This window comes from Trichosurus vulpecula, chromosome 7, assembly GCF_011100635.1.
Source record: "Trichosurus vulpecula isolate mTriVul1 chromosome 7, mTriVul1.pri, whole genome shotgun sequence".
Lineage (NCBI taxonomy): Eukaryota > Metazoa > Chordata > Mammalia > Diprotodontia > Phalangeridae > Trichosurus > Trichosurus vulpecula.
The window spans coordinates 98,203,041-98,228,181 of NC_050579.1; the positions used below are offsets into that span (position 1 = coordinate 98,203,041).

Below are 25,141 nucleotides of genomic sequence, written 5' to 3' on the forward strand. Positions count from 1 at the left end.
AAAAATCATAAGTGAAGGAAATGCTAAATTTTAGTTAGAGATCAATGAAGATATTGATTAAAAGTACCTTCAGGACAACCCTTTATTCTTATTGTTTTTGTTTGTTTGTTTGTTTTTGAGGTAATCAGAGTTAAGTAATTTGCCCTGTAATTTCTGACTCCAGGCTTGGTGCTCTACCCAACAAAAAAGTTAAAACATTTAATAATTTTCTCATTAGACTATTATCACAATAACAACAGCTAGCAATAATAGGAATAGCTAACATTTATACAGTGCTTTAAGTGCTTTGCATAGCACTTCCATCTCCCTAATCCTTATTTTACACATGAAGGTCAGAGAGTATGGATGGGTCTTTTTCAAGGTGATATCAGATGCTCAAGCTATTGGCAAAGCTAACAGGTGGCTGGGGGAAAGCATTTTTATGGATCATTTTTTCTATAAGCCTCAGAATGAAGCTACTATTGGCATCTCTGCTAATTGTCTTTCCCCTCTCTAATCCTTCCTCCACACAGTTATCAAAACAATTCTTCCTCAAGCACTGGTCTAACCATGCTTTTTCCAGCTAAAACATTTTAGTAGCTGCCTCCTCTTGATAGGAGAAAATACAAATTCTTGTTTTTCATTTGAAAACAGAAAACAATTTTCCATCCCAATGTGATCTGGGCCTATTTTCCAAGACATTTCACAGTACCTCCCTTCATGTACTCTGCATTCCAGGCAAACTGGCCAACTCATGTCTCAAACCTGAAATTCAATCTCCTCATTCCTTGCCTTTGCACAGGCTGGAATTCATTTTCTTCTTCCCTCCACTTCTTAGAATTCTTTGCTTCCTTTAAGGTTGAATGCAGGGGCTACACTGTATGGATAGCCTTTCCTGATCCCCTTATGTTGGTTTGTAACCTCTTTTTTCTCAAGATCTCCTGTAGTTTCTCTTCTGCTTACATAGGTTCTCCCAGGACTGCAGATTTAGGGCTGGATCAGATACCTTGCAACTTGCACCAAAGTCATAGAACAGTCTAACTGGCAAAGCCAGGATTCAAACTCAACCCTTTTTCAACAATGTCACTTGAATTGTACTAATCAGATGTATAACTTAGTTGGACAACTGTGTTTGTGAAAGACTGAGGTCAGAAACTGTGACTTGAACCTGGTACAAGTTCAGGATCTTGCCAGTTGTTTAAGAGAGAGATACATTTTATGCTGCCATCAAGCAAACCAAGACTGACTCAGCCTTAAGAGGTATAACTGATATAGCAACCTCAAGAACTTTAATGATGTGAGTAATTTTTATTTGGCTGCTTTGAATGAAATTCAACTCACCAAAGTGAAATTTTTTTTTAGTTTTGGGAAAATGGTAATTTCTGTTATAATAGTATTAATTAGCTTTTATAATTCTTGAACATTTGAAAAGTCCTTTCATATACGCTATCTGACATGATCTTTAACAACAATCCACTGAACAAAGTACTATGGATATTATCATATATACATATATGTTTCATTATCATATGTGTACATATATGTGTGTATATATGTGTATGTGTGGGGGGGTAGCATTCCCATTTTGCAGAAGGGGAAATTAATGTTGAGAGATTAAGTAATCCGACCATAGAAACACAGTTAAGTGTCTATCTCGGGATTCAAACCCAGGTATCTACACAAACGCCCATGCTCTAGTTACTATATCCCTCTTTTATAATGGGATTATCTTTAGTATTTCTGCTTCTTTGAGTGAAAAAAAAAGATTTAAGGTTGATGGCAGTTATTAAAAAGTAGAATTCAATTAAAAATTTTGGGAAGAAATTTCATTCAGATTTCGAGAAGCAAGCTAAGGGCGGCCTTGTTAATAGCAAAGAAAGAATATGGTCATTACAGGTCTGGGACAGGGTTTAAATAATACAGAGACATGAGGGATAAAGAAACTTGATAGTCTACAATGCCAAATTACAAGCAAGCTAATAAGAATGAAATAACAGACATTTATGGTACAGGCATTCAAATTATTTTGAATAATTTTTTTTCCTTCCTTTAATGGCTTACAAAGGGAATGTCTAAAATGCTTGCACACAACCCATTTGTTACACTCTTTTGGCAGATATCATTTCTATTGCCAAAATGACATTTAAATTTACTACAGTGTAGCCACTGATAACTATCACTCTCTGACAACTCACTTCTATGTAAGGGCTAGGTTGCTGTGATGCTATTGATGCACAGGAGTCAAGCGTATAGTAAAAAAAATCTAGCTTAAAAAAAAAAAAAAACAAAACCCACCACCACCCATACAACTTGTTTACCTATGCTCTTGCAACTAATCAGCATGTAATACTATTCTCAACAAGGCAGCTGGGTGGCACAGTGGAAAGGGTGCCAGGCCTGGAGTCAGAGACTCATCTTCCTGAGTTCAAATGTGGCCTCAGATACTTACTAGCTCTGTGACCCTTGGGAAAGTCACTTCACCCTGTCTGCCTCAGTTTCCTCATATGTAAAATGAGCTGGAGAAGGAAATGGCAAACCACTCTAGTACCTTTGCCAGGAAAACCCCAAATCGGGTCATAAAGAGTTGGACACAACTGAAAAATAACTCAACAAAATATTAGTCTCACATATACCACATTATTTGGCAACCATAGTAGTCTATATAGGATGTGGCTTCTCTCTAATCAGGTATAGGAGAAACAAAGCCCCAAACATTCCTGCTTAATTTGATGACAATTATGTATTATGACAGGAGTAAGAGGTAAGAGGTGGGAGCCTGTTGTAGAAAGGCAGGCTCAGCTGAGGAGTAGGTTGGCTGCTGTTCAGGAGTCTTGGAAGATTTCATCCTGGGTTCTTTCCATGTAGATCTGACAGGCACAGAATGGTGCCCCAGTACCGCCTCCAGCAACAGAATACATTTTGCAGTACATCATAGAATTGCAATGGCATCAATTCTGCGTGCAAACCATGTCCAAATGGAAAAGTTCTCAGTGGTCCTATTTCAGCATATCTCAAGGACTAATTAAATCCTCATTACTATCTTCTAATTATTCTAGTACTATGGGAATTCACTGAGCAAGTCCCTGATGGTACATTAGATGAAAAGGGTTAAATAACCTGTGTTGATTTTGAGACTCCTGATCTGTTTCAGACCTTTAGCATACCATCAGCATTACTATGAATATTTAACTACACACCACTGTGAAAATTAAAAGGGGAAAACAATTAGCGGGTTTTCAAAAAAATTAATTCTGACCCCTATACATTTGCCCTAATAAATAAACCTTCTTCAAGTGTTTTCCCTAAATAGTGGTCTAGTGTAAGATCATTAATTGCTCTCATTTAAGCTAACACTTGAGAGGAGTAAAAAACAAAACAAAACATTATAATGTCAATAAACCTGAATTTTGGCTTTTTACCTACCTTTATAAAAGATAATCTTCTCTCTCCTTTTAACACAAGATAGCAGTAAACTGGTTAAGAAGTATCTTTTTAGTTTTTCTAATTTTACTCTTGACAGCAATTGTGTGTGCTCGATATATAAACTTATCTTTATAATTTAGTTTATGGTATATGTGTATAGTTTTCCATGTTCGGGGGAAAAATGGCTAATCGCTACACTGATGACATTAAAGGCGGTGAAAAAAATCCCCAAACCTTGTAACAAGTTCTGAAGGTTCAGGTAATTTAGAGAATCACCTCCCCCCCCATCCCATTCTAGTGCTGAAGATAGAATAAAATAATATTTTTAAATGATGAATCAAATTTGATAGACAAACAAATGCAAATATATATGACCAATGAAAATAGGTCATAATACAAAAGTCATCTCTTAAGCTACTCTCTCCCTCTTATGCATCCAGCACACATACCTTCGCAAACAGAAACATACCCAATTGCAGATTCACTCAGAAGCTTATATATACATACATATATCTACATCTGTCTATCTATATATGTGTGTGTATGTATGTGTATGCATATATACATACACACACGTATTTGGGTAAAATTCCTAATACAATATTCCCGAGCAGGGGGTGGATAGCCTTAGGCTGACAAACATAAGAAATCCCATCAGGGTGCTGAATAGTCAAGGAATAAAGAGTAAAATACTTTCAGCATGTAAACATGATTTTTCAGACTGCTTACTTTAACATTCAGCATCATAATAGCTCTGATCCTACCTTGTCAATCAAACTACAAGATTTTTAACAATGAATTTTTAGAAATGTGGACTTTTTCAGGGGGATTCCATGGAATACTAAACGTAGTAAAAGGAAATTTCTCTGCATTGATTTACTTCTCTAAGCAAAGGGAAGAAAGGTTAATTACAGAGGTACAATGGGTTAAATCACATTTTAACACAAGAGGTTCAATTTTTATGTGTTTTCTTTTAGTGGCTCAGCACATAGTTGGCATTCAATAAGTATTTCTGGAATGCATGCATGCATGAATGAATGAAAGATCAGTTTCATCATTGATCTGAAATGTTAGATGACTAACAGATGATTGAAGATCGGGTGTCTTCAACAGCAACAATGCTATGTTTGGGTTGATTTTTGTTATTTGTTTTCTTTTTAAATCAACAAATGATAAGCACAGTTCCCTTTGAAATTCCCTAACCCACACAACACTCCAAAGTTTGGCTGCATACAAGTTCAAGAAAGCTGAGAATCGATTAATGCAAAACTTTTTTTGCCCCCTATAATGTGAAGCTTCCCAGTTCTGCAGATTGCTTGATCAATGAATGGACACTAAAGGGGATAGGCCCCAAATGCACATTTGTTCACAAAATTCAATAGTATGAGCCTGGCTACACATTTTCTATCTTCTAAAGTGAATGGTGATTGTTAGCTATCCACATAACTGATGGTTTATGTATTTATGTTTCAACTATCAATTTACAAATAAAATAAAACACCACACCCAATATTTGGAGGTCAAGGGGAATAAAGACTTTAAGAGATAAGCCCAAACCTGGATCTTTGTGGTAAAAAAGCTTATGCAAAATGACATGTCACCAAAAGGACCAAAAGATCCCAGAGACAGCTAAGTAGGGAAGTTGTTAAGAAGGTGGGATGTCGAGTCTGGAAGACCTGAGTTTGAATTTTGCCTCTCACATGTACTAGCCGTGTGCCTCTGGGCAGGTCACTTAATCTGTTTGCCTCAGTTTCCTCATCTATAAAATGGAGATAATAGCACCGACCTCCTAGGGTTATTGTAAAGATCAAACAAATACACGTAATACTCAGTCCAAACCTTAAAGCATTATAGAAATTTTATTCTTATTATAATAGACTTAGAATTGAAGGGGATCTTAGAACTCATCTATTAAGACTTTCTCTTCCATTTTAAGGATGAGGAAACTGAGGGACGGAGAGGCTGGGACTTGAACAGGAAAAAACCTAGCTTTTTGGAATTTTTCTCCTGCCCTCCCTCCCTTCCTTTTCCTTCTCCTAGAGGCACAGGTATAAGTTTAAGGCCCTCAAGTAAAACCATTAAGGAGGGATTCTCTTACCCTGGGGCGAGGACCACCGTAATCAGACTGTCTTCCAGGTCCCCCTGACTGCCTAGTGTGTAAGGCTACTTCACTTGTATGGGGAGAGAGAGAGAGATGGCAGCTGGCAAGGGCTATATTCTTTGCTTTGACTCTAACTTGCTCTTCATTACCTTTTATACCACTTTCACGGGAACAAAGTCACATGGAAGAACAATTTAGACATTGCTCAACGAAGACAAAGACAGGACATTTATAGATCTCGGCTACCCCCCCCCCCAAATGCAAATATATGCTCTGATCATTAAGTCATGACAGTATCCTTACACTAGAACAACGTATTAATGATTCGGGCATTACTAATCCACTTTAACTATTTTTTACTGAAAAGTGAGGAACTTTATTCGCCACTAAACAGAAAACTTAAAAATTTTTCTATTTTTAATCATTGTTTCAGTTTGCTAATTTTTTAAAAGAAAAGCAATTTTAACTTCTTAAATTATAAATTGTAACATCATCTATACCTTACATGTATATATCTTGGTATCATCGATATTTCAGAAGCAGGGAGCCATATGGACAATTCCTATCCTTTCAATGATCTGGCATGGAGGATGTTGGGGCAGGTCTGGACCAGCCCAAATGTTAGGGAGGCAAGTACAGAAGTACAGTAATATAGTCTGCTGTGTTGCTGACCCCTCCTTGGTCTACCTTGGTTTGCAACGAAATCCACTCTTCATCCTTTATGACAGTATCAACTTTAGCATTTTGGGGTAGAAACAGTAAAGAGGGAAAGAGGTGAGGGAACAAGGCCTTGATCAGGGCGGAAATAAATATGGCATGTGGCCAGGAGGCTGGCCAGCCAGTGCTCTCAGAAAGGGATTCTGTTGCAAAAATCACTGGTGGAGTCAGGAAATGTGGGTGTTAGTTATTACTAATTAGCTATATAATCTTGAATATGTCTTTGGACTTCCTTTCCTAATCTCTAAAATAATTAGTTTAGGATTTTGTGAACAAGGTATGCATCTGGACTATATCTGGACTATAATTTAAAACATTTTATTTCATTAAAACCCATATCTAAGCCACTTTACTCAAAACTCCTATTGCATAACCAATTTGGAACAGGGGAGAGAGAGGAGGTTACCATTGTTCTTTTTAAAACAAAAAGTCAGGTAGCTAAGAAAATCCAAAGGCTTAAATACTCAAAACACAATAGGCATGTATGGTAGAAATTGAAGACCAACCTCGTTCCTGTGGCATTGGTGACTGGCTCAAGGCTGGATGGGAACTGGATTCTGATTGGCTACCAGGAGGCTGAGGTGGCATCTGACTGCCTGTAAAACACAGGAAGGAAATTGGGGTGGGGGAGGGGGGAACCCTTTGCATTAATGTTGCAATTGTGTAAAACCAACATAGCTACATTTCTTAATCTTGGTGATTTAAAGATTTATTAGTTATATACAGGACCCAACCCACCATCCCAGCTCAACAGGTTTCATCTTTCTACAGCATTTTTCTTTTTCCTTTTAAATTGAAGAGGGAGCATGCATAAACATTATTTAGCAACAGGCAGGCCGAAATGTTCAATTTCTTATTGAGTGAATTCCCAACCTCACTGACATGATCCAATTTATAGCTGTGAATCTCCTGACACACATTTCTGCAAGAGGGTTTAACGAAATCCAAGTCTGCTGAACAATACAATAGGACCCGGCTAGCCGAGTTTAAACAGGCCTCCAACCAGCCAGGCATGGACGGCTGCCAAGAATTTTTCATTGGTAATATTCAGTCAATACAGAAATTATTAATATCAACAGATATGAGTAATCTTTCAATCAATGGGCATAACATAACCTTCGGGGAAAACTTATAAAAAGCTTCGCTAGTGTTCATGGTTATAGAAGAGAGAGGGATTTAGTCTTCCCCCACTTTGATTTTGTTTGCATTTTCATTCACACAGTTTGGAACACAATGGCTCATTAGTTGTTTAACATGTATTAATTTTGTCTCCTCAGCTACACTGCAGGCTACTAAAGTGTAACGACCACATTGGCTTCTTTGTATCTTCTTTACCATCCTGCAAAAAGTCTTAATCATTTTGTGGCTCTCCATAAACGCTTGGGGAATAAAAGTTACTTCATTATATACGTTTTGTTAGCTCTTGGGTTTTGAAATATGAATTAAAAGAAAGAATTCCTAATGTGTAACTGACACCAAGAATAATGTAGCAATGTAACTACAGAAAGTAGGCTGCATAGCAGGCAGAGGCTTATATTTAGAAATCTAAGAATCTTTTGAGGTGTTCATAAGTCTATTCTAACCTACTTTCTGGCTTAGGAGGTCCATATCTTAACTATAATGCTAACAAATATTGTGGAACACTGGGAGTAAATCAGACATTACAAAGGCATCTGGGTTCCTGCACTGGTGGGAAAAAGACAAGGTACTATTGCATTTTGTATCCTCTACTGCTTAAAACAACTTAGTAAGATAAAATAAACAGGAAGAGAAAAAACAAAAAAGCTCAGTTCTATCGTCTGGTTTGACTGGCAGGTGATTGAGAGAGATCAAACTTGATGCCCATCACCACTGGCCACCAAAGGGTCAAGTCTTCATTAATTACCTATATAATTTTAAAGTATCAGAGTTCAATAAAGAAAGACGTTAATGTACTGAGGAATATCACCAATTCATCTGGAAAAAGGATCATGTCCCAATCCTTGACACAGAGCTTGGTGTTTTACAATGAAAGAGAAACTCTACCGGGTTTCTACAAGATGGCAACTCTGTCATGCCATGCAACCAATGTGCCAGAGTGCTGAGAAGGAAGGAGAACAAATCCCAGATGTCCCCCAGGACTGTCATTCATAGCTAATTCTGAAGCAACAGTGAGTCCATGATAGCCAGAGTGGCTGAAGAACCATTTTCAGTATAAGGTTAACAGAAATAAAGAGGTGCGAAGAACATTTTTACGCTAAAATTGTTCTCAAATTGTTTTCTGGGTCTTCTTATTTTCAAATAAGTATGCAAAATATACCAAAGAGGTTTCTGAGTGCTCCTGGGGTCCAACTGCCACTCTTTCTCCCAGATGAGGTGAAAACCAAACAGCTGAATTGGTAGCCCCGGAGAACTGTTGCTCTATGAAGTCAACAGGGGTTGCTCTTGCATTAGAACAAAACTTACATGGATGAAACAGTGGGGCAAAAAGCACAAGATATGTTTAGCCATGGAAGTCCCTTTGCAAGTACATGTGAATTTAATACTAATTAAATATAAAATAAAAAGTGCTTACATGGTGGATAAAAAACACCAAGAAATAGAATTCATTTAATATGATGGATTTTTCTTTGAAATTCAAAGGACTGGACTCAGGTCTGACTATCCACCTTGCCATATGTCAACTGGTGAGACAGTATGTTGCTATTATGGCACATTTTAAGCCATGGGGATCTACAGTCTATTTAGAAACTCTAAGGCATACTACCATCAAATACTGCTTTCTCTTTCTCTCTTTTTTTAAAGTCACTCAGAAATCAGCTGCAGGAAGACAGTAAGTGCTTACATTATAATGAACACTTCTGTATGACAGACTGAATTCAGTGACTCAAGACCATAAACAAACAGTAATTCTATGTTAACACAGGACACTACTACTTTCACTGCGTATGCCTGAGGCACTGCTCTTGGATAGAATATTTCAAATGAAAATAAAAAATGCTTTAGGAAACCTATCCATGAATTCGTAAATTACTACCACAGTCTGGGACACTGCTGGTTGTCCAGCAAAGCTTCCAAGACAGGTATTGCTTTAACACAGCAGTTAATTCCTTTGAGATTTCTTCAAAAGCAGACAAGAGACGTTTTCATGGCAAACATGCATGCATTAACCCAGAGTTTTTAACCCACACTTTGCAACCCACCCCACCCCCTCCCACCCATAGTAGTGTCTCTGGCTGTGTGAGAACCTTATCCTCACCAGCAGATGTGCAGGCACAGCCCTAGCAGAAGATGAATTTAAAAGCATGTTGTGGGTAAAGGATGGAATTATGGAATTAAAATGAATTATTTCTATGGCCCAAATAAATGAGAACTTGGGCTCTGAAATGAGCACCTAAAACCAAGAATGTTTTTATGTGATACTTATTAGTCCCAAGTAAAATCTTTCAAACAAAGTTTGGTGATTCCACTAAGGGAGAATATTGATATGCACAGAAAAAAAAAAACACAAAACCAATAAAATCAAAAATACCTATATGATGGAGCTATAAAATTAAAAGCTAGCTTTGCAAGGGAGCCCCACAATTTACTCACCTACATCTGTGGAGATGTGAGTGCATCGGTGTAAAATACAAGACTGAAAACAATGCTATGAGTTAAAACTGAAGCATGAAGACAGCACCCCAAGTCCCTCATTAATCTGGCCACTTTAGCTACAAGAACTCTTTCCCAATGACTTTTCAAAATATATCACATTCTATATAACATTTGGTGCAAGACAATGAGAGTGAAGATTCAGGAAGGCCTCTGAGTGGACTCATATTCTTCAGTTCACTTAAAAATCTCAGTAACTTTTTTTTAAGATGGTGTTTTAAGTCCATATTTTCCACTTTATGCAAAGAGCTTTCAAGAAATGAGCCGAGTTAAACGTTTGAGGGGCATGGAACTGTATTTTTCAGATATGACAGAATGGGGTCAAAGCTGGCAGGGGGACAGATGATGGCCTAATCAACTTTGTAACATTTATAACTGCCAAAGCATCTGATAACTAGTCAATCAGACAAATAATGTACTGTATTACTCACAATGGGAGAACTGAGGCACATAGGGGTTTTGTTTTTCTTTAGGTAAGGGAAAACAATGAGGAAAGACTATTTTAAATAGTTTTAAAATCTAGATTCCTTGTGAGCACTATCTGTGCCTTTCTATTTCCTTTATCATCCAGAAATCTAAAGTATAAGGATGAATACATAGTAGATAATACTCGTTGAACAATTACGCTGAGAAATATGATTCAAATAGTGAGCTCTAATACTTAGCTCCAATCATCTATAACCAGTGTAGCTTGGTCTCATGATTCTAGGTAATGCTGCTAGTAAAGGAAAACTCCAACAGTGATTTGTATTTGTAGAAGTAAAAAATAAAAAAAAAAATCACTGGAAAAATAAAAATAAACCTAAGAATGAGACACACAAACCTTGATATAAAAAGCACAATTTCTTATACCTCCCCTTCAAAAAAAATGCTTATGTCTAAGATGTATTAAGATGTATTAAGTATTTATGTCTGCATAGTTCTAGGACTTAACTGGTAACTACCTCCCTACTATAAACTGCTTTTTTCCTGTTTTCCCATTTCTTTTCTCTATCCAGTTTGTGATTAACGTATGTTTTCTGAAACATTAAAAAAGACATTAAAGAATAATTACTGGCAACTTTATTCCCTCCCCTTTTAAATTCAGAAAAAGTAGGAAAATTGCTTTTCTAATGTACAGTCTTACTGTCACTTTTTATTTTATTTAAATCACAGTTTGACAGTCACCTTTGAGGCCTGTAGGACAGATCCATCCCATGACTTAAGATTCTGGCTCAAAGATAAGGGTAATTATGTTCAAGTCCTGAAGAGAAATATTGTTGCTCCTTGATGAACTAACACCTGTGTTACCAAATTTTGGCTGCAATAGAACAAGCAAGCCCAAACTCTGAACCGTTAATGAAGAAGAATTAAAACTGTATTCTCCTTCTAGCAGAGGTATGTCAGCACCTAGGACAGGGAAAAGACCATTTTTGCTATGTCTTCCCCCTCTTCAGCATAAGCACAAACATTTCTGTCCTGATGTCCCTGGGTGACTCTTTCATTAGTGATTTTGATCAGGCAGATATAATATAGGTTTCCAATTTTAATACTTCTAATTTTAATACAAAAATCTGAAAACTAGCTTTGTTTCAAATTGGATAGGGCAGAGTTCTTTGCATGAGAACATGATAATCCTAATGTGTCTAAACAGTGGGAAGGACATAGAAGGATGCAAGCCCTAATGTGATTCGATTCAATGATGTATGTGGTAAGGGGCTATATGGAATATAAAGATGAGCAGGACAAAGGTCCTTGCTATTAAAAGACTTGATGCTAAGGATCTTTGAGAGAAACTTCAAAATGTATCAAGACAAGAAAATCCTAAGGCTGCTTTGATCGGTACATCACAGTATAGAAAAGAATTTCATCGGTCTGTTTAGTAGTAAGTTTGATATTAAAAGTGGTATTGCTCTAACCTCCAAAAACTTGCTGAAGTTGGGAGGCTGGCATTCCCTTTCTCCTCTAGTGCAGATCAAAGGTTGATGTTCATCTGATCATGAATTTAGAGATCCCCACTCTCTAGGGGGCAAAGCCAGTGGCATAGTCCCCTGGATTTGACTTGGAAATCTATCCTCTCTACACCATTCAGTTGTCAAGCAAAAAAATAAAGACAACTGGCATATACCCTACACAAGAATTTCCCCACAGAATCGTATGGATTAGAAACAGTACTATTTATGCTTTACACATCAATATTGATGATATAAAACAAATGGAGATCATGACAATCCAGAAGCCCCAGGCTTCACAAAGGCTCATCTCCCTAATGGGAGTGAGAATCTCCTCTGTGTCTCCTTGCTCCACACTTTAAACACATAATGCTTTCCTTTTTCAGAGAAAGTTTAAGAGTCCCATAGTTCAGCCAATGAATATTCCTATAATCACTGTGAAGTTCACAACACTATTTTCTGCTGACATATTGAGGCATATGAATTTAAAAGGTTTAAACAACTTTGCTACAGGTTAAATTACAGAACAGAAAAAACAGAACTCAGATTTCCTAAAAACCACCATTAATGAACCTGCTCTTCAGAGCACCAAAGTAAAAACTAGGACCCTCAAAAAGGGATATATATTATGCACTCACATTTTATACCTAAGTAGTATATAGTTCTTTATAATCTTTATTATTTATGGAACTTCACATCACCTGTTGACAATTCTCATGAATACATAACTTGAGTAAACTGAAAGCTAAAATTAACAGTGTAAAAGAATTATTAGGGATTTTAAAAAGTAACAATGGGATTTTGCATGAAGGCGAATTTTCTTTCTTTTTTTGTAGGTGGTGGGGAAGCAGGAATGAAGGGTTGAAGGATCCTTGCGAAACATACTTCTTAATCACCTTGCTAGGAAGTCTATCTTTATGTAATCCCAACAACTGGAAGAAAAGTCATAAACACAATACTACGTTCAAGAAGGAGACTAGATATTTCAACAGTGAGTGGCTACCAGTTAAATCTCTTTTAATCCCTGCTTTAAGTTTAAATAAAAGACAGAGGTAGTGCGAACTGAAGAGATCAGGCAGTTTATATTTCTCTCACCAGGACAAATTAATTAAAACAAAACCTAATTTATTCTCCCCCTTACCCATTCTTCTTCTCCCCAATATTTCTGCTCTAAGATTTTTTTTTTGTTTGAGAAGCTTAATATTTGGCTGCCTTGTGAAGAAATGGGTACAGTGACAGATGAAAGACTTGTATTCATCGTATAATTCAGAATAGGGGGAAAAATCGACTGCTGTGCATTTAAGATTCTAACAACCTTGCAATTTTGTATAGACGTTTCCCCCACCCGTTCTTTTGAAGAAATCTGCTTTTATTCTGTTAATAACTAACCACAGTTGCAGCAGCATGGATCCGATTAGCAGTTCTTATGGTACAAAGGGGAGAGGGAAAAAAAGCTGTGAACAGGGTTGCCAATTTGTCCACCTGGGCCCCCAGGAGAAAGATTAGATGAGGCGCCTGCCTGCTCCCTTTTTTTCCCACTTGATCGCTGTTCTATACTGCCTGATAGAGACAAGCCTTTTCAAAGCCAAGTCACTGCCTTTTTTTTTTTTCAATAAAAGTTTCACTTGTCTCCATCTTCTGTCATATATTCTCTGTCTGTTTCTTAACACAGTGTAACTCTATGAAGACAATCAAGGACACTATGAAAAGAACTAGAAATTATTGTTTAAAAAACAAGACAAACCAAAAAAATTACAGAGATTAGGTTGGCAATATTATTTCATGCACATATGTATAAACATATAATCTTAATGGAGTACACACTTAGCCTATATCTGAATTTTTTTTTACCTAAAAAAGCATTTTTAAAAAGGTAAGTAATAATTCAAATCATAAAGTGAAATATACTATATAATTAAATAACCTTTAAATTACATGCACTTTAGACATTCACATCTGGAGATTTCCTCTCAACTATTCTAATTTAGACTTACATAAATTGTTCTACTTTACCAGGAAACCAAAGACCCTGTACAATCCTATTTGGTATCTAAAATCCTCAACTCCAAAAGTCTGTGATTATTAAAAGTTTAAATGATAACCAGGGGTATACTATAAATCAGAGTTGGAAGACTGGAAAAGAATTCCAAGGTTCTAAATTGAAATTTCCATAGTATATCAATTTGTGTGAATAACTATGTTCAATTTCTTCTCTATCTGCAAACTCTTGAACAGTAGACAAATATCTGTTCATTTTAAATTGCTTTGTAAAGAAACTCAATATGGCATGTCACTATACACTTTTTTGCTAACTACAATAGCTATATAGGAATTCTTTTTAAAAAATAAATAATCTAGAAATAAATCTCTTTCTAATGACAGGTAGCTTGGTTATGGTGAAAACTTTGACCAGGTGGTCTATGGTAGCAGTGTCTGAGGAAGAGGCAAAGGAAGAGGAGCTGGTGTTGTGAGTGCAAGCCTTTCAAAGATCACTTAAAATCTCCACCACATACTGATGGAAGAACCACACAATCTTTCTGTAATGACACAGTAGTATGAGAATGAAAAAGGTAATGTTGGCTAAGCCACAGTTAAACATAACCCTGGCACTATCCATTGATCATCCCAAGAGATGAGGCATCTAGATGAGGTATGTTAATAAGGGAATCTATGTCCTAAAATGCATCCTGATATCTCCTACATGGTTTCTATCCTCGGGTAGCTAAGTTTTGAATGATGACATACAATTATAATGAAACTGCTTCATTAATGGAAGTAGTAGCCTATATGTTTTTAAGTTACTTCCAAATGCACAGAACATGAAAGCACCATGGTATAGAGAAAGCATAGAGAGCTGAAAGAAGTGGGTTTAAATTTTCACTTTGCTAGGTATTTTATTAGCTTTGTGACCTTGGCAAGAGCTATTACACATCTCTGGGCCTCAATCTCCTCAACCATAAAACAAGAGAGTTTGACTATGATCTCTATAGACTGTTTTTAATCTAATAATATAAATGTATGTGCATATATGCAAATATACACACACATAAACACTACATGTGTACGAGTACGTTTATATAGACACACACATACATATATATACACATACATATCCATATCTATATTTATATCTCCTAAAATCTGAAATATATTGGTTGGCTAATGTCCAACATATACTTAAAAAGTCAAATTCAGTGTTCATCCAGCTCATGCTGACTTCAGCTGTTTCGCTAGTATGAACATTATCTGGCTAATGTTCTGAACAAATCTTTTGACAGTTTCCTGTAGATTCTTGTTAGTAGTCTCTACTGAAGTTAAGGTTATTTATTTAGCTAAACAGGACATATTTCTGACTTTAACCATAATATTTATATGGGACATTCTCTGTGTATTGATCAGGATCAGAGCAATCCTGATATATCAAAGTCTAGACAGTATGAAGAATTGTCTTTCTAGGCACCAGAGAGGGTCTAAAGAGTCAGAGAGATAGAGTATAGAAGATATCTTCTCAAATAAGTTGATAGACCTCTTTAGAATTTATAGTTTCAACATGGTAAGTATTTTAAAATAGGAGGGAGAAAGGTTCCTTTGTGCAAAGGAGTTTCCATGACATACCCTAATAGGAAGGAATTAAATAAAAGAGATGGGAGCAGCAGCAGCAGCAGTAGCGGTGGTGGTGGTGGTAGTAGTAGTACTGGTACTTATAGTGGTGGTGGTGGTGGTAGTAATATTAATAGCCAACCTTTTTATAGCACTTTAAAGGTGGCATAGTATTTTATATATGCTATCTCATTTGATTCTCATAATAGCCTTGTGAGATAGGTGCTTTTATTATTCTCACTTTACAGATGAGAGGCAGAACAAGGTTAAATGATTTGCCCAAGGTCTCACATAGCTAGTAAGTGTATGAGGGAATATGTGAACTCATGCCTTCCTGACTCCAAGTCCCGTATTCTATCCACTGGGCCACCTAACCGCTACTTCAACTAAAAATGTACAAACTGATTGAGACCACGGTATTTTCTTTGCAATTGAATCGAATCTTTTAAACCACTTAATAAATTCAATTTGATATAACTAATCTACGTGTCTACTCAGACAATGTCTATACTACCATAAGGCAACAGATGGCAAAAAATAAATTCATGAGAAATTCTGGAGTGTATACCACCTTAAAAAGAACTCTTCCTCTTCTCTATTCTTTCTTTTCATCATTTATTTCAAATTTCTCATTTGTGTACCATTGTGGATCAGGAGGCTTTTCAAAACATAAGCCTGTCAATGGGACAGAATCCCGACATGTTTTATCATTGAAAGTTGGTTAATAAATAGGGAAGACTCAGAGGTGTCTTGTCATTTGCTATTTTCTTTCTATCCCACAGCAGAAGCACTTTAAATATTTTGTATTGGGAGTCTCCATACAAGGGCCATGCAGAACTACATGAGACAGAGAAATGATTTTGATTCAGAAAATCACTCAAGTCATTAGCTCAGTAAGTTTTTCCTTCTTTACTTTTTTCTTTCTGATAAGCTTATGATACTACTCTAATTCCATTTCAAAGATATGGTAAAAAAAAAAACAAAACTATACATAGTGAGAATCCCAGGACTAACACCCACACCTGAATGAGCTATGGCTTAATAACAAATTCCTAAACTGAGTTTTGTTTTTATTCACTTAAAAGCAGTCCCAAATTTGGGAATGAGAGCCAGGTTTGATAGTTTCAATACTACATATTTGGATTTCATAAATTTCATTTAAAGCAATATCTCTGGATTCTCCTGGTAATGCTCTATTGATGGCAGTGACGGAACACCACAATCTCAAACAAATCAAAACTGCAGGCTACCCAAAGGGAAATGAGAAGTACACAGAGGGTGAACATGGATACAAACTATTTCAAATAACAACTTCTATTTGTGGAAAACAAACAAAAACAAAAGAAAAAAAACCCAAGTCAGGGATGTCTTTGACTTGGAAAAGGAGGTAAGTTGGTCATGTAGAAAGAACGAGAGAGACAAAAGGACAGTCAAAGTGCTACATTGATATCTCAGACATCTTAAAAGAACCAGCAGGACTTTAGATTACTGGATCCATGGGGACATATGAAATGAAAATAAATAAGAGTCACAAAGGAGGAGAGCGTTTGGAGGGCTTCGAACCTATACCGGTGGAAGGAGAAATCTCTTCTAGCAAGGAGATTAAAAATATAGCTACATATTACAGAAAACTTAAGAAAATAGGCTTCTTCCTGCAAGGGAAATACCATGTTTTGGGGCGTGGTTAGGGGAAAAATGGAAGGGGGGAAGAAAGTCAAGAACATTTTATTTCTGATATCACAGTCAACTTAACTAAGGCAACATTCTATCCAAACTTTTCAGTCAAATAAAAAGAGTTTCATTTTAAATTACTAATATATACCTGAAAGGGCCAAAAACTTTAGTTTGGAAGATCATATATGATTACGAATAGGACTTCTTATACAAAGTCATATAAAATGACTTAGAAACAGGCCAACAAAAACAGAAAGAGTAGAGACCAAAGCCAGCCAAGGGAATTATGAATTAAGAAAACAAGAAAGGAAACAAGTTTAAGTGAATAATTGGGTGAGCTGGCCTTCTTTAGAAAATCACCTAGCTTATCCAATAACAGTAAATCCCAATCATTGCTTTGGGAGTCCTTGCAACACATTACATTTTTTAATCAACTTAAAAGATTCATTAATTTTGGTATCCTCAGCAAGGTCACACTCTGAGCATTCAGCTGTGTGCCTTTAATGCAGTTTGCAAGTACAAACGCCTATGTCACTTTCTGTTTGGAAGGGGGAATATCAACATTAACAAACCCTGGTTATATCATTTATAAACATGCAGATGTGGATTATTAAAGATTAATGCATTTTGGGATTGGTGTCGGCATTCCGTTTGTCTCATGCCGAAACCAATTCTGTTCTTCATTAGTCAATGACAACCCACATCACCCTGTTGTGGAAGAGAAATCAAAGGTGCAAGTGTGGGAATTGAGAGTAGGGGATGAAACTGATGACTAAGAAACTTAACGGCTGTAATCGATCAACACAGCATCATAATTTCACTTCACAGTTATTAGAGGACAGGAAAATAAACATAACTCTCTTTGCAAAAGGCTTTGGTTTCCCCCCAAATACTACTCATTATGTTTAGAAAATTTAGTCATCTGAACTAAGGACTCTTACAATGCAGCCTGTTGGTTGGAATACCTTGACCATCCTAACAGGTTATGAGGTGTTATATTTTGTTTCATCTCAGTTTCTAACAATGTTGCCAATAAGTGGATTTCCCCTAGACTAAAATGAACTTGTTGAAGTTTTTGTGACACACTTCATTTCCATTTTGATTTCTCAGGGAAAAGACACAACAAATCAGTCCAATGCCAACAGCAGCTAAACTGTAGAAGCATGCTGCGTTGACTCAAGACATACTGCCAGCTCAGCCTTACCATAAGCTCAGAGCGGTGACAGTCCATCCAACTCAAAAAATGAAAATAAAAACCAAAGAAGGTGTTTGAAAAGCTTTATTGCATTCTTTGCTGACAGCATCGAAAGTAACTGATAAGAGGGTATGGACTGCCAGATATGCCAGGTAAGGCATTAGTAACTGCTAACATTACCAAGCATGAAAAAGGAGAAGAACAATATATTTGTGACACCGGGCATCTCTGTTTGATTTATGTTTAATCTACAAAAGGCAGGAAAAACAGGAAGAATTTAATGAAACAATAAAAGTAAAACCACCTGAACATTTGAATTCTATAAAATCTAAATGCTCATTTCTACAGGGGAGATAGAGAGCAGGAGGAAATGGGTCACAATGAAAACAAAAAGGAAGAAGGAGGAGGAGGAGGAAAAAGAAGAGGAGGAGGAAGTAGAGAAAGAGGAGGAGGAGGAGGAAAAGGAGGAGGAGAAGAGGAGGAGGAAGAGGAGGAAGAAGAGGAAGAGGAGGTGGAGGAAGAAGAGGAGGAGGAGAAGAAGAAGAAGAAGAAGAAGAAGAAGAAGAAGGAGAAGAAGAAGAAGAAGAAACTGGCACTTAGTATCTCTGTGACTGTGGAAAAGTCGCAATTTCACTGCACCTCAATTTTTTAATGTGTAGAACAAAGTTAATGATATCTGTACTACCTACCTCATGGGGCTAGAATGATTAAAGTGTTTTAAAGTGGAGGTATCAAATTCCTGCCTCCCCACAACCCCAAGAATGAAAATATCATTGGGAAATGTTTATAAAATTATAATACAACAGAACTAATGTTAATTTTTTTGTTTTCTAAGTCAATATGCATCCCCAAGAATCTGTTTTTATTTGAGTTTGGCAGAATTACTTTAATCCTTGAAGAGATCTACCATGTCAGCTGCATGCTCCAAGATCTTCAGTGGTTTCCTTATTATCTCTAGGAGAAATGGAAATTCCTCAGTGGGCCATTCAAAGGTCCCATCTACTTTTCCAGACATTTTAATTTAACTCCTTTTTTTTTTGAGGTAGTTATGCAATATACCGGTTAGAGCATGGGAGTCAGGAAGACCTGAATTAAAACCCTGCATTAGACACTTATTAGTTGTATAATCTTGGGCAAGTGACTCTCTTTTAGCCTCAGTTTTGTTTTTGGTAATCTGTAAAATGAGGACAACAAAATGCTCGTGGGGATATTATTATTTATTATATATACATGTATGTGTGTATATATACGTATACACACACGGGGGGGGGGGGGGAGGGAGGAGAGAAAGAACCTGCCTCCCAGGGATGTTGTGAGAATCAAATGAGATAAAATACTATATATTCTGAATTCTAACCAAACTAAACCAATACTGCTTTGTGAACTTCCTAGAGAGGAAGAACTAGCCTGATTTTGTCTTTGTATTAATTTAGAGCACCTGGCACAAGGCCTTGCATACAACAGGTACTTAACGCTTGCTTTGGGAGCAAAAAAATGCTCAAGGACTATCCTTTGCAAATATAATATTTGTAACTATGTAGATAAGAGGATCTTTAGGAAAAGACTGAGAAAAAATTTTTTTTAAATGCTTAAGGAAATCTTCAGATCTAAACCCAGTTGGAAGAGTGAAACAATAAAAAACTTAAGAGTATCAGCATCAAAATTACAGTGTAATACTGCCGTCAGCAATGTGGACGACTGTCCTCCAGGAGCCCTGCTGAGACTATCATAGAGGGTAATCTGCTAGCTAGGGAGGCTAGGCGGCCCAGTAGGAGTATAGATGTAGGGCTTGGAGTCAGAAAGACCTGAGTTCGGGTACAGCTTCAGACACCCATGAGCTACGTGACCCTGGTCAAGTTACTCAAGCCTGTTTGTCTCAGTTTTCTCATCTGCAAAATGAACTGGAGAAGGAAATGGCAAACCACTCCAGTATCTTTGGCAAGAAAACCCAAATGGGGTCAAGAAGAGTTGGACACTACTGAAATGACTGAACAACAAGAAAATAAGTAATGACTGATGCCTTGATTCTAAAGGTGAACCAATAGAGAAAGGTAAAATGCTCTGTACCTCATTACTAATCTACTAAATCTATTTAAGAACTTCCATTTCTTCCCCTCTTCCCAAGAAAAAGCATATTGGTGGAAAGCATAAGTTGGAAAGGATATAAAATTACTCTTACGTGCAGCATACAAGTAAATGTTTTTACTTGTCAGGAAGAGAAATACAGTCTTATCAGTATCCTTGTTTTGCAAAATTGCTAAATCGGTTTTGTGTAACACCACGGAATAAAAACATGGAGAGAACAACCACATTTGGTGGTGGTACTGTGTGTGTGTGTGTGTGTGTTTTTTACATTTTCTGCTCAGTTTGCCAATAACCAGCATGTACCACACTTACAACAAGCTGTTGCAAGATTTTTACCCCTGGCGAAGCCATGAAGAAAATTTGATACATGCCCTAAAATAAGTTTTCCAGGTAGAGTGATCATGCTTGCTTTCAAGTGAAATAAGTCTTGTGATCTAAAGCTATAATATTTAGGATTCCACCAAAGTTACAGTGAAAATGAATATATCGAAGACCCACTTGCATGCTGAAACCCTCTTTCAAATTACCTGGTTTTCTCTAAGATTCACATACTAGGATTTCATTAGATAGAAAGGAATTAAAATCCTAGAACGAAGACTCAACATTTCCAAAAATCAAGCTGATTGTCTTTCCTTAAAAACTGATTCTTTCTTCTGATTCCACCATTTGTATCAGTGACATTATCCATCACCCATCTGACCTGTTTAAAACCTTGCCGTTTGCTATCTTTAACTCTACCTTTGCCCTTACTTCCTACCTTTAAGCAGCTTCAAGATCTTGTCAGTTTAAACCACAGCTACCACTCTAATTCAGGTCCTCATTAATCTTTGCATGGACCACTGTCACCCTCTAAGCAATGTTCCTCTGACTCTGCTCTCTCCCAACCACAAAGAATCCTTTCACGTCACTGACAGGTCAAATGGTACTTATCTGCTCAAAGCTCTTCAATAGCTGGCTCTTTATTTCCTAGTAAGAAAGTTCAAACTTCTGAGTGGCATTTAAGACTCTCGAGAATCTGTTGCCACTCAATCTTTCCAGCTTTCTCATACCTCTTTTCTCCCTGTCCTCTACGCTGGAGCCAAACAGAACAAAAGCCCGTGTTTACTTCCTCTGGAATAGTGTTCTCTTCTCATTCCAACCAGCTGAAATCCTACCCATCCCTTTAAGGCTAACTTGAAGGCCATCACCCCGAGGGCAGTCTTGTGTAGTGGAATGAGTATTGGGCTTGAATAAGGAGCCTTGCATTCAAGTCCCATCTCCCATCTTTAACACCTACTAGATTTGTGACCATGGACAAGTCACTTTAATTCTCAGAAAAACGAGGATAACACTTGCACTACCCACCTCTCTCAGGGATACTGAAGATGATTTGTAAATCTCAAAATTCTCTGTCATGCTAGATATATTATATTACCACACTGTACACAACAAGAATGTTATTATTGTGAAGGCTTCCTTGATATCTTTCTTCCTTCTGACCTCACAAACCACTCTGCTTACATGTCTTCTATATGCTTTTTTACCAGTAATTTCTATTTATATCATATTCCTTTGCTAAACAACAATCAACATGAAAGTATTCTGCTCCAATAACTAATATACATGCTAATATAACTAATATACATTACTGTATACAGTAAGCAATGCATAAGTAGCTGGTTGAATTGAATTAAAAGGGGTTTCAGAAGTGATCTTCTAGAAACCTGTCCTATAAAATCTTTGACAGATGTTTAGTCTCTAGTGGAAAACTCCCAATGATATTGACAACTCAAGGTAACTCACTTTACCTTTAATAAAATCTTCCTTATATTTATTGGAAATTTACCTCCTTCTTATTTCTAAGTCATTGTTCCTAGCTCTGATTTCCCTTACTAAACAAAATGACTCAATCCCTCACTTCCATGAGAAAACCCTTCATATACCCAGTCCTAATGTTTCCTTCTAAACATCACCAAATCTTTCAGCCACTTCTCATGACAAAGTTTGGCTTTCCCTCAAATTTGAGTTGCTTTCGGCTGGATGCACTAATTCATCAATGTTTCTTATTAAAATTTGGCTCCCAGACTTACAGACGGTACATAAAAAGTAGTTTGGCAAAAGCAGAATGTGACTGCCTCCTTTGTCTGTGGGCAAAAGCCTCCATTAAGGCACATACCCTAATGAGCTTTTCTTAAAGGAGTAGAAGGTGGGGCCCACTGACTCATACTATGGATTCATGGGAGAATCTAGGTGGTGCAGTGGGTAGAGTATTAGACATGGAGTCAGAAAGAACTAAGTTCGAATTCTGCTTCAGGCACTTACTGATGGTGTGATCCTGGGCAAGTCCCTTAAATTCCATTTCCTCACCTACAAAAACAGGGAAAATAATAGCACCTACGTTCCAAGGGTGTTGTGAGGATCAAGTAAAACAATGTTTTTAAAGCACTTTGCTAACGTTAAAGTGCTATAAATACCAGATATTATATTTAGATATGAACCAACTAAAACCCCTATATCTTTCTCACACAAAGAACGTTTAGCCATGTGACCTATCCAATTAGGGAGAATGGAGGCCTAAACATTTAAAAAATCTAGGTCTAGAAATGTCTTTAAAAAAAAGAAAAAAGGAAACTGATTTGTAACAATCATTCTTCATCTTATGAGCACTAACCTTGACAAATTAGACTAGGAACTATCATTTCCTATCACCTAAAAACCTTCCTGTTCACTTTGGCCTATGACTGACTCTTAACTGCTATTCATTTTTCTCTTTTCCATTAAGCATCTTTCCAGTGCCTGCTTGTCTGAATGTCAAATTAACCAAGAGAATGAGCTTTATAACCAGACTGCCTTCCTGTTTGTATCTGTAGCTATGTCAGTGTATGTTGTTATCTGTTTAACCCTCACCTGTTAAAAAAGAGAACTCTTACTTTTAAAAAAAGATTAATATTGAGCACCTGAATGGAAAGATCGCCAGAACAGAAGTGGTGCTCACAATCTGGTATATAACGCTCTCCTCAATTCAAGCTGGTGACATCTAAGATTTTTCTCAGGATGATAAAGAACATCACGGCCAGCTAGCATGCTGACTCTGTTTCTCTCACCATCTAGGAATTGATCTGTCAGTAAAGCTCTTTAGAGACAAATTTAACATATAGTAAGTAGGAGTCATTATAATGAGGATAAGAATCTTTGGTGTCTATAATATTTTGGCTTGAGAAAAAAGCAAGGAAGCTGAAATGTTTTGGAAACTTCAGGGAGTAAAAGGATGGAACTTCATCCTTCATCCTATGTATTTATGATGTCTATAGATCCTAGGATGAGGGACAGGGGGAGAGGAGGAGGCACCTGCCTAAGGCCAACTAAGATCAGTGCATTGAGACTGGCCCCTGAAAGAGCAAAGTCGGGTACCATTATTCTTTTTTTGTCAGGGTCCCTATATCCCCCATGATGATATCCTCAGTTCTTATTCTCTGCTCTCCCACAATTCTTTAATCTACTCTGATAGTTGTTTCCCAATCATTAAGTCACAGAAAGGAAGATAATAGGGATTGTAGTGATCTTTCCAAAAAAAAAAAAAAAAAAAGGAAAAGAATCAAAGAAGAAAATATATAAAACTTTTAAAAACTCGGTTTTTTTCCTATCTTCTTTGCTGGAAAAAATGTGTTTTATGTATAACTATAAAGATATTATGTATGGAAAGCAGATTTGTCATATGAGATTAAGTAATAAAACTGCACTTTCTATGATGTCAGGGAACATGCTGTTTTTGATTAGTCTCTAGACTCAATCATTCTATTTAATGCATATATAGGCAGGATAGGTACAATACAAACTAAGCATTTGGTAATAGTGATACATGATAGCTACTTTTGTTTTTAATAAGCAATAGTCACTGAATCTTCTACCTTCAGAAAATAATGCTTATTTCCATCTGGATGCTAATGCCAAAAGCTAAGAGGAAACAAGAGGCAAGGGACTAAAAAAAATTTTTTTTTTGGAAATAATTAACAGAAAACCCATAAGGTCATTACTTCCTATCTCTAACATACCTGATGAATTGTCAGGAGTCATTTAAAATTCCCTTCGATTTTAAAAAGAAAAATGGTGGGAGAACATCCAAAAAATCCTCTTGGACACTTACGGGTTAATACTACCCGGCCCATCAGTAATCTCCCATAGTACCCTTGCCTTTCTTAATATTTAAACACTGTTGCTGCTTACATGGCACAGGAGAAAAAAGCTGACAAAAGCCTTTGGCCAATAAAATAAAAATAAAAAAAATTGTTGGGCTTATTTACATTTTTGCTTTGTTAGTAAACTGGAACGGTTGGCGCAGGAGGCAAGACAAGTGAAATTAACATCCACTAAATCTTCTGGCAACAGCAGCGCATTTTGATGTGCTGTGTCAGCTTCTACGAGTGTGATAGGTAGAAAGAGGCACAGGGTAAGACCCACACCAAATCAAAGGCAGCCACGGTGCCTGATCCTTAACAAAAAACAATCAAAGAGATCTGGGCTGCAACATGAGAAGCAGAAAAAAGTTAAGGAAGAAAAGAAATTAATTTTTTACAAAGAAACCAGTGCTTGGCAGCCATAAGTTGCAGACATGACTGCATTAGGCAATGGGACTGCTTAATTTAATTAAGCACATTTTCTTCAACTACAACTCTAATAAGAAATGCCGGGGCTGGGGGATTGGGGAAGTTGTAGCCTCCATTCCTACATGGAACTTCACCAATATGTGGAGGGGGATTAAGACATGGGGGTGAGGAGGAGAGGAAAAAAACAAGTGAATTCAAGAATTTGCCACCGCACAGCACT

The 25,141-nt window shown here is 36.9% G+C and overlaps 1 protein-coding gene across 7 annotated transcripts in view; it reads right to left on the reverse strand.

Moving 5' to 3' along the window:
- Positions 1-25,141, reverse strand: part of ARID1B (AT-rich interaction domain 1B) — a 563,165-nt gene that overhangs the window by 95,662 nt on the left and 442,362 nt on the right. For 6 of the 7 annotated variants that reach the window (XM_036766234.1, XM_036766229.1, XM_036766233.1 and 3 more), the window contains one exon: positions 6,727-6,816. The exons of the other annotated variant lie outside the window; for it this stretch is intronic. In XM_036766234.1, coding sequence (XP_036622129.1) covers positions 6,727-6,816 — 90 coding nt within the window. The remainder of the gene's footprint in view (positions 1-6,726; positions 6,817-25,141) is intronic. 7 annotated transcript variants of the gene reach the window in all.